This window comes from Salvelinus alpinus, chromosome 34 (assembly GCF_045679555.1).
Source record: "Salvelinus alpinus chromosome 34, SLU_Salpinus.1, whole genome shotgun sequence".
NCBI lineage: Eukaryota > Metazoa > Chordata > Actinopteri > Salmoniformes > Salmonidae > Salvelinus > Salvelinus alpinus.
This window is the reverse complement of record NC_092119.1, coordinates 3826819-3836818: the sequence shown is the minus strand read 5'-3', so window position 1 is coordinate 3836818 and position 10000 is coordinate 3826819. Positions and strand designations below refer to the sequence as shown.

General features: G+C 50.6%; 1 protein-coding gene across 2 annotated transcripts in view; it reads left to right on the top strand.

The window, feature by feature from the left end:
• Positions 1-10000, top strand: part of LOC139563628 (prospero homeobox protein 1-like) — a 69772-nt gene that overhangs the window by 19858 nt on the left and 39914 nt on the right. For both annotated transcript variants that reach the window (XM_071382467.1, XM_071382466.1), the window contains exon 5: positions 6916-7023. In XM_071382467.1, the coding sequence (XP_071238568.1) occupies positions 6916-7023 (108 nt within the window). The remainder of the gene's footprint in view (positions 1-6915; positions 7024-10000) is intronic.

Here is a 10000-nt window from a genome sequence, read left to right as displayed (position 1 = left end):
TCTCCTCCACTCTCTTCCCTCTCTCCCTCCCTCCCTCTCTCTTCCCTCTCTCCCTCCCTCCATCTCTCTTCCCTCTCTCCCTCCCCCCTCTCTCTTCCCTCTCTCCCTCCCTCCCTCTCTCTTCCCTCTCTCCTCTCCTCCTCTCTCTTCCCTCTCTCCTCTCCTCCTCTCTCTTCCCTCCCTCCATCCCGCTCTCTTCCCTCTCTCCTCTCCTCCTCTCTCTTCCCTCTCTCCCTCCCCCCTCTCTCTTCCCTCTCTCCCTCCATCCCACTCTCTCCCCTCTCTCCTCTCTTCCTCTCTCTTCCATCTCTCCTCTCCTCCACTCTCTTCCCTCTCTCCTCTCCCCCTCTCTCTTCCCTCTCTCCCTCCATCCCACTCTCTTCCCTCTCTCCTCTCCTCCACTCTCTTCCCAGTCTACTCTCCCCCTCTCTCTTCCCTCTCTCCTCTCCTCCACTCTCTTCCCTCTATCCTCTCCTCCTCTCTATTCCCTCTTTCCTCTCCTCCACTCTCTTCCCTCTCTCCTCTCCTCCACTCTCTTCCCTCTCTCCTCTCCCCCTCTCTCTTCCCTCTCTCCCTCCATCCCACTCTCTTCCCTCTCTCCTCTCCTCCTCTCTCTTCCCTCTCTCCTCTCCTCTACTCTCTTCCCTCTCTCCTCTCCTCCACTCTCTTCCCTCTCTCCTCTCCCCCTCTCTCTTCCCTCTCTCCCTCCATCCCACTCTCTTCCCTCTCTCCTCTCCTCCTCTCTCTTCCCTCTCTCCTCTCCTCCTCTCTATTCCCTCTTTCCTCTCCTCCACTCTCTTCCCTCTCTCCTCTCCCCCCCGCTCTCTTCCCTCTCTCCTCTCCTCCTCTCTCTTCCCTCTCTCCCTCTCCTCCTCTCTCTTCCCTCTCTCCTCTCCTCCTCTCTCTTCCCTCTCTCCCTCTCCTCCTCTCTCTTCCCTCTCTCCCTCTCCTCCTCTCTCTTCCCTCTCCTCCTCTCTCTTCCCTCGCTCCTCTCCTCCTCTCTCTCCCTCCCTCCCTCCCTCTCTCTTCCCTCTCTCCTCTCTTTTCCCGTACACCTGGCAAACGGTTCAGGTTTCAGATGTTATTGTCTCACTTCTGCTGCACACACGCACGCACGCACGCACGCACACACACACACACACACACACACGTAGCCAAAGCGCCTCAGCCAGGCTCAAGGTCGACAGGGAAAATAATGCCCACATAAATATGAGTCTTCAGGAGGAGACGTGCAGGATGTGTGTGTGTGTGTGTGTGTGTGTGTGTGTGTGTGTGTGTGTGTGTGTGTGTGTGTGTGTGTGTGTGTGTGTGTGTGTGTGTGTGTGTGTGTGTGTGTGTGTGTGTAATGGTAGCTAAAGAAAGGTAGTGAATAAACAGCTGGGATGAAATGTTCCCCTCCCTCCCCCTACCCTCTCTCACCAGGCCGATGGTGTGTGTGTGTGTGTGTGTGTGTGTTCAGGTAAAAACCACAGTGACCATGGCTGAGTCATCTGTTTCCTAATACAGGGACTACTCTTCTGAGAAACCTGAGCGTACACACACACACACACACACACACACACACACACACACACACACACACACACACACACACACACACACACACACACACACACACACACACACACACACACACACACACACACACACACACACACACACACACACACACACACACGCTTCTGACCTAATGACTGCTGTGTTTTCTACAGGCCAGAATACAGAGAGAAAGGGAGCCTAGTGTTGGGCTAGTAACTGAAAGGTTGCCGGTTCCAGTCCCCGAGCCGACTCGGTTAAACATCTATTGATGTCCCCTTGAGCAAGGCACTTAACCTGACATGCTTATGTCTCCCTGGATAAGAGCATCTGTTAAATGACTAACATGTAAAACATTTACATGTAGATAGGGTTAAATACATCTCTAGCTGGCCCCCTCTCCTCCTCTGTCTAGCTGGCCCCCTCTCCTCCTCTGTCTAGCTGTCCCCCTCTCCTCCTCTGTCTAGCTGGCCCCCTCTCCTCCTCTGTCTAGCTGGGCCTCTCCTCCTCTCTCTAGCTGTCCCCCTCTCCTCCTCTGTCTAGCTGGCCCCCTCTCCTCCTCTGTCTAGCTGTCCCCCTCTCCTCCTCTGTCTAGCTGGCCCCCTCTCCTCCTCTGTCTAGCTGGGCCTCTCCTCCTCTCTCTAGCTGTCCCCCTCTCCTCCTCTCTCTAGCTGGGCCTCTCCTCCTCTCTCTAGCTGTCCCCCTCTCCTCTCTTCTCTAGCTGGCCCCCTCTCCTCCTCTCTCTAGCTGGCCCCCTCTCCTCCTCTCTCTAGCTGGGCCTCTCCTCCTCTCTCTAGCTGTCCCCCTCTCCTCCTCTCTCTAGCTGGCCCCCTCTCCTCCTCTCTCTAGCTGGGCCTCTCCTCCTCTCTCTAGCTGGGCCTCTCCTCCTCTCTCTAGCTGGCCCCCTCTCCTCCTCTCTCTAGCTGGCCCCCTCTCCTCCTCTCTCTAGCTGGGCCTCTCCTCCTCTCTCTAGCTGGGCCTCTCCTCCTCTCTCTAGCTGGGCCTCTCCTCCTCTCTCTAGCTGGCCCCCTCTCCTCCTCTCTCTAGCTGGCCCCCTCTCCTCCTCTCTCTAGCTGGGCCTCTCCTCCTCTCTCTAGCTGGGCCTCTCCTCCTCTCTCTAGCTGGCCCCCTCTCCTCCTCTCTCTAGCTGGCCCCCTCTCCTCCTCTCTCTAGCTGGGCCTCTCCTCCTCTCTCTAGCTGGCCCCCTCTCCTCCTCTCTCTAGCTGGGCTTCTCCTCCTCTCTCTAGCTGGCCCCCTCTCCTCTTTTCTCTAGCTGTCCCCCTCTCCTTCTCTCTCTAGCTGGGTCTCTCCTCTTTTCTCTAGCTGGCCCTCCCATCCTCTCTCTAGCTGGGTCTCTCCTCCTCTCTCTAGCTGGGTCTCTCTTCCTCTCTCTAGCTGGGTCTCTCTTCCTCTCTCTAGCTGGCTCTCTCCTCTTTTCTCTAGCTGGGCCTCTCCTCCTCTCTCTAGCTGTCCCCCTCTCCTCCTCTCTCTAGCTGGGCCTCTCCTCCTCTCTCTAGCTGGCCCCCTCTCCTCCTCTCTCTAGCTGGGCCTCTCCTCCTCTCTCTAGCTGGCCCCCTCTCCTCTTGTCTCTAGCTGTCCCCCTCTCCTCCTCTCTCTAGCTGGGTCTCTCCTCTTCTCTCTAGCTGGGCCTCTCCTCCTCTCTCTAGCTGGCCCCCTCTCCTCCTCTCTCTAGCTGGGCCTCTCCTCCTCTCTCTAGCTGGGCCTCTCCTCCTCTCTCTAGCTGGACCTCTCATCCTCTCTCTCTAGCTGGCTCTCCTCTCTTTTCTCTAGCTGGCCCCCTCTCCGCCTCTCTCTAGCTGGCCCTCTCATCCTCTCTCTCTAGCTGGCCCCCTCTCCTCCTCTCTCTAGCTGGCCCTCTCATCCTCTCTCTCTAGCTGGCTCTCTCCTCTTTTCTCTAGCTGGCCCCCTTACCGCCTCTCTCTAGCTGGCCCCCTCTCCTCCTCTCTCTAGCTGGGCATCTCCTCCTCTCTCTAGCTGTCCTCCTCTCACTCTCTCTCCGTTTCCCCTATCATACCTAGCGTTTTCAGCTGAGGTTAGAGATGCAGGGAGAGGGGGAAGGGAGAGAGGGGGAAGGGAGAGAGGGGGAAGGGAGAGAGAGGGAAGGGAGAGAAGGGGGAAGGGAGAGGAGGGGGAAAGGAGGGGTTCGTTTAGTCTCCAGCTCCAAGCCTCTCTCTGGGGATGAGAGAGAGAGAGTGTTGTGAGTGGTGTTCTTCAACTGTCCCCGGAGCTGACGGGGGGGGGGGGGGGGGGGGGGGGGGGGGGGGGGGGGGGGGGGGGGGGGGGGGGGGGGGGGTGGGGGGGGGGGGGGGTGGGGGGGGGGGGGGTGTTAGGGGTGGGGGGGGGGGTGGGGGGGTGTTAGGCCCTCTTTAGGGGGGGGGGGGGGGGGTGTTAGGCCCTCTTTAGGGGGTGGCAGTGGGGTGGGGGGGGGGGGGGGGGTGTTAGGCCTTCTTTAGGGGGTGGCAGTGGGGGGAGGGTGTTAGGCCCTCTTTAGGGGGTGGCAGTGGGGTGGGGGGGGGGGGGGTGTTAGGCCATCTTTAGGGGGTGGTAGTGGGGGGGGGGGGGGGGTGTTAGGCCATCTTTAGGGGGTGGTAGTGGGGGGGGGGGTGTTAGGCCCTCTTTAGGGGGTGGCATTGGGGGGGGGAGGGTGTTAGGCCCTCTTTAGGGGGTGGCAGTGGGGGGGGGGGGTGTTAGGCCCTCTTTAGGGGGTGGCAGTGGGGGGGGGGGGGGGGTGTTAGGCCCTTTTTAGGGGGTGGCAGTGGGGGGGGGGGTGTTAGGCCCTCTTTAGGGGGTGGCAGTGGGGGGGGGGGGTGTTAGGCCCTCTTTAGGGGGTGGCAGTGGGGGGGGGGGGGGTGTTAGGCCATCTTTAGGGGGTGGCAGTGGGGGGGGGGGGTGTTAGGCCATCTTTAGGGGGTGGTAGTGGGGGGGGGGGTGTTAGGCCCTCTTTAGGGGGTGGCATTGGGGGGGGGAGGGTGTTAGGCCCTCTTTAGGGGGTGGCAGTGGGGGGGGGGGGGGGTGTTAGGCCCTCTTTAGGGGGTGGCAGTGGGGGGGGGGAGGGTGTTAGGCCCTTTTTAGGGGGTGGCAGTGGGGGGGGGGGGGTGTTAGGCCCTCTTTAGGGGGTGGCAGTGGGGGGGGGGGGGTGTTAGGCCCTCTTTAGGGGGTGGCAGTGGGGGGGGGGGAGGGTGTTAGGCCCTTTTTAGGGGGTGGCAGTGGGGGGGGGGGGTGTTAGGCCATCTTTAGGGGGTGGCAGTGGGAGGGGGGGGGTGTTAGGCCATCTTTAGGGGGTGGCAGTGGGGGGGGGGGGTGTTAGGCCCTCTTTAGGGGGTGGCAGTGGGGGGGGGGGTGTTAGGCCCACTTTAGGGGGTGGCAGTGGGGGGAGGGTGTTAGGCCCTCTTTAGGGGGTGGCAGTGGGGGGGGGTGTTAGGCCCCTCTTTAGGGGGTGGCAGTGGGGGGGGGTGTTAGGCCCTCTTTAGGGGGTGGCAGTGGGGGGTGGGGGGTGTTAGGCCCTCTTTAGGGGGTGGCAGTGGGGGGGGGGGGGGTGTTAATTGACCTTGCGGGCCTCTATTGATTGGTCTCCCGTGGCTCCTCATGTCTGATAGATTATAGAACTGTTAAAGGCATCACGCCGCTCGCTGAGAGAGGGGGCACATCTGTGCTGCAACACGCACGCACGCACGCACGCACGAACGCACACGCACACGCACGCACACATGACGTGTGTTTGTATGTAATGATATTTAATTTGATCCCAGGTTTCAATTAAAAAACAATGAATCAACTTATGAATTGTTACTGTTGAAATGCATCATGTTTCAATAAACAGATAGCTGTGATATACTAAGTTCCTGTTGATAAACAGATAGCTGTGATATACTAAGTTCCTGTTGATAAACAGATAGCTGTGATATACTAAGTTCCTGTTGATAAACAGATAGCTGTGATATACTAAGTTCCTGTTGATAAACAGATAGCTGTGATATACTAAGTTCCTGTTGATAAACAGATAGCTGTGATATGCTAAGTTCCTGTTGATAAACAGATAGCTGTGATATACTAAGTTCCTGTTGATAAACAGATAGCTGTGATATACTAAGTTCCTGTTGATAAACAGATAGCTGTGATATACTAAGTTCCTGTTGATAAACAGATAGCTGTGATATACTAAGTTCCTGTTGATAAACAGATAGCTGTGATATACTAAGTTCCTGTTGATAAACAGATAGCTGTGATATACTAAGTTCCTGTTGATAAACAGATAGCTGTGATATACTAAGTTCCTGTTGATAAACAGATAGCTGTGATATACTAAGTTCCTGTTGATAAACAGATAGCTGTGATATACTAAGTTCCTGTTGATAAACAGATAGCTGTGATATACTAAGTTCCTGTTGATAAACAGATAGCTGTGATATGCTAAGTTCCTGTTGATAAACAGATAGCTGTGATATACTAAGTTCCTGTTGATAAACAGATAGCTGTGATATACTAAGTTCCTGTTGATAAACAGATAGCTGTGATATACTAAGTTCCTGTTGATAAACAGATAGCTGTGATATACTAAGTTCCTGTTGATAAACAGATAGCTGTGATATTTATTTTTTATTTTTTTTATTTCACCTTTATTTAACCAGGTAGGCTAGTTGAGAACAAGTTCTCATTTGCAACTGCGACCTGGCCAAGATAAAGCATAGCAGTGTGAACAGACAACACAGAGTTACACATGGAGTAAACAATAAACAAGTCAATAACATGGTAGAAAAAAAGAGAATCTATATACAATGTGTGCAAAAGGCATGAGGTAGGCAATAAATCGAATAATTACAATTTAGCAGATTAACACTGGAGTGATAAATCATCAGATGATCATGTGCAAGAAGAGATACTGGTGTGCAAAAGAGCAGAAAAGTAAATAAATAAAAGCAGTATGGGGGGTGAGGTAGGTAAATTGGGTGGGTAGTTTACAGATGGACTATGTACAGCTGCAGCGATCGGTTAGCTGCTCGGATAGCAGATTTTTAAAGTTGTTGAGGGAGATAAAAGTCTCCAACTTCAGAGATTTTTGCAATTCGTTCCAGTCGCAGGCAGCAGAGAACTGGAAGGAAAGGCGTCCAAATATACTAAGTTCCTGTTGATAAACAGATAGCTGTGATATACTAAGTTCCTGTTGATAAACAGATAGCTGTGATATACTAAGTTCCTGTTGATAAACAGATAGCTGTGATATACTATGTTCCTGTTGATAAACAGATAGCTGTGATATACTAAGTTCCTGTTGATAAACAGATAGCTGTGATATACTATGTTCCTGTTGATAAACAGATAGCTGTAATATACTGCATTCCTTGACTGAGGCCATGTCAGATCCAGGAGGGCTTGTCTCCCAACCATCTGAAGAAGGCCAAGCTCATGTTCTTCTACAGCAGATACCCTTCATCCAACATGCTCAAGACGTTCTTCTCAGACGTCAAGGTACGTCTCACCTGACCTCGCACTCTCTGTCTCTGTCTCTGTCTCTGTCTCTGTCTCTCTCTCTCTCTCTCTCTCTCTCTCTCTCTCTCTCTCTCTCTCTGTCTCTCTCTCTCTCTCTCTCTCTCTCTCTCTCTCTCTCTCTGTCATCATCCGTTGTTCCTCTCTGGCTGAAATCTAACCCTTTCCCCTTCGCTTGTTTTACACAAGTTTTCTCTTTCCCTCTTTCCGTCACCCTGTGGCCATTATATATATCGCCCTATTCCGTTGCTTTCTCCACTCTGTTTCTGTCCGTGTGGGTGTGTTTTGGTTTTACCTGAAGTACTCACAAGGATAGTAAAACAAGGAAAAGTTAGCTTTTCCCAAAAAGGAAAAAGACTATTTTAGGTTTACGGGTAAGGATTAAGGGTTAGGGTTAGGGTTAAGGATTAGAGGTTAGGGTTAGGGTTAGATTTAGGGTTTGGGGTTAAGGTTAGGTCTATGGTTAGGGGTCAGGGAAAATAGGATTTTGAATGGAAATCAATCGTTTGGTCCCCACAAGGATAGTAGAACGAACGTGTGTGTGTGTGTGTGTGTGTGTGTGTGTGTGTGTGTGTGTGTGTGTGTGTGTGTGTGTGTGTGTGTGTGTGTGTGTGTGTGTGTGTGTGTGTGTGTGTGTGTGTGTGTGTGTGTGTGTGTGTGTGTGTGTGTGTGTGTGTGACACTGGCACAGATGGGACACAGAGGGGCGTTCTGCCAACTCTCTATCACCCAATTATAATAACTGGCCTTAATCTGATAGGGGAGGGGGGGGGGGGCAGAGATGGAGAGGCCCCACTTTCTCTATCTCTCTCACAGACAAACGTACACACACACACACACACACACACACACACACACACACACATGCTGCACCAGCCCTGATATACACACAGCTCTCCTCTACAGATATGTCCCGTACCTTCAGATTTTACATGTGATTCAAATGACTGTATTTATAAGGGGGCGATTAGTGCTGGGCATAAAACTAAACATGCAGGCAACAGAATAACCTACGCTACATATACCAGGAGACACAGACAGCTCACAAACACAGACAGTTCACACACACACACACACACACACACACACACACACACACACACACACACACACACACACACACACACACACACACACACACACACACACACACACACACACACACACACACACACACACACACACACACACTCTGTTTGGCAGGCTGTTTATTTGGACTGAGAGAAAGGGGGAAGCTGAGAAAAAGACAGAGCACAGGGAGGGGCGAACAAACAAATTAAAAAACACAACTCGACAGCACCAAAACAAAAGGCAGTGATTGTGTGGTATTTACGAGGTGGGTTTTGTTGTTTGAATGAGCATACGGCTGCTCAACGCACTGACAGATTTAGGACGCATTATTCAAATGAGAAGCACACACACACAAAACCAGCTGCCCTCGGGCCTGTATCTACGGCGACCACTTCCTCACGGCAACGCCGCATCCTCGTTTAGCTGCCGTGGCAACCGTTGTCGGCAGCGGCAGGTTGATAAGTGTTCAGTACCTGCTCCTCGCCCTAAGAACACCATGTAAACAGATATGGGGTCATTCCATCAATTCGGTGTCTTTTGAGAAGTGGAACTTGGTCAACAACAAAAAACCTAATATGTTCAACTTCATAAAAAAACATGTTTTCACATCTCATAAGGTTAAATAATAAAATAATAAGGTTAAATTATATAGTAAGTGTTTATTAACCTCCAAATGAAGTAACAGGATTGGCCATTTAATTTTAAATCAGCCTTAAATTCCATTGTGACAGGGGGGAATTAAACCTTGTTGTGTGTTGTATCTATGGGTAACAGGCTTAACGTGTTATGCTCAACCCACTCGTTTTTTTCCCCCACAAAACACCAGGAAATGGACAAACAGAGTAGAAGCAGCTCACCTGCTTTTTACACTATGATTTGACTATTAGATATTCAATGTTTCTTTTGGATTGTATTTGTTATTTTTTTAACGAGAGTTCAGTTCACGTAACAGGTTTGACCTTAGAATGAGGGACAGATGTAAATGAATCACTAATCACATTAAATAAATAATAATCAGAAGAAGAAACATAGAGAAATGTTGGGGTAAAACTCTTCCTGGAAGTCACAGAGGAATGGAGGAACATGTTAAAATGTATATACTCTTTATTCGTATACATTTTTTTTTGGGGGGGGGGGGGGGATGTATTGAATTCTCCACGTGGTCTGTATTAATTAAAGGGTACTTAATTTAATATAACAGACTTTTTAAAAAAAAAGTTTTAAAATGCACTCATTTCATGGAACAACCGTGATGATTTCATCACAATGGCTACAGTGCTTTCAGAAAGCGTTCACACCCCCATGACCTTTCTAGACATTTTGTTGTGTTTCAACCTGAATTTAAAATGGATTAAATGTACATTTTTGTGTCACTGTTCTAGACACAATAACCCATAATGTTAAACGTGGAATTATGTTTTTAGAAACGTTGACAAATTCATTAAAAATGAAAAGCTGAAACGTCTCGAATCAGTAAGCATTCAACCATTTTGTTAAATAAGTTCAAGAGTAAAAATGTGCTGAACAAGTGACATAATAAGTTGCATAGACTCACTCTGTGTGCAATAATAGTGTTTAAAATGTTTTTTTTTAATGACTACCTCATCTCTGTACCCCACACATACAATTATCTGCAAGGTCCTTCAGTCGAGCAGTGAATTTCAAGCACAGATTCAACCACAAAGACGAGGAAGGTTTTCCAATGGTTCGCAAAGAAAGGCACATATTGTTAGATGGGTAAACAAAAAAGCAGACATTGAATATCCCTTTGAGCATGGTGAAGTCATTAATTACACTTTGGATGGTGTATCAATACACCCAGTTACTACAAAGATACAGGTGTCCTTCCTAACTCAGTTGCCGGAGAGGAAGGAAACCTCTCACCATTA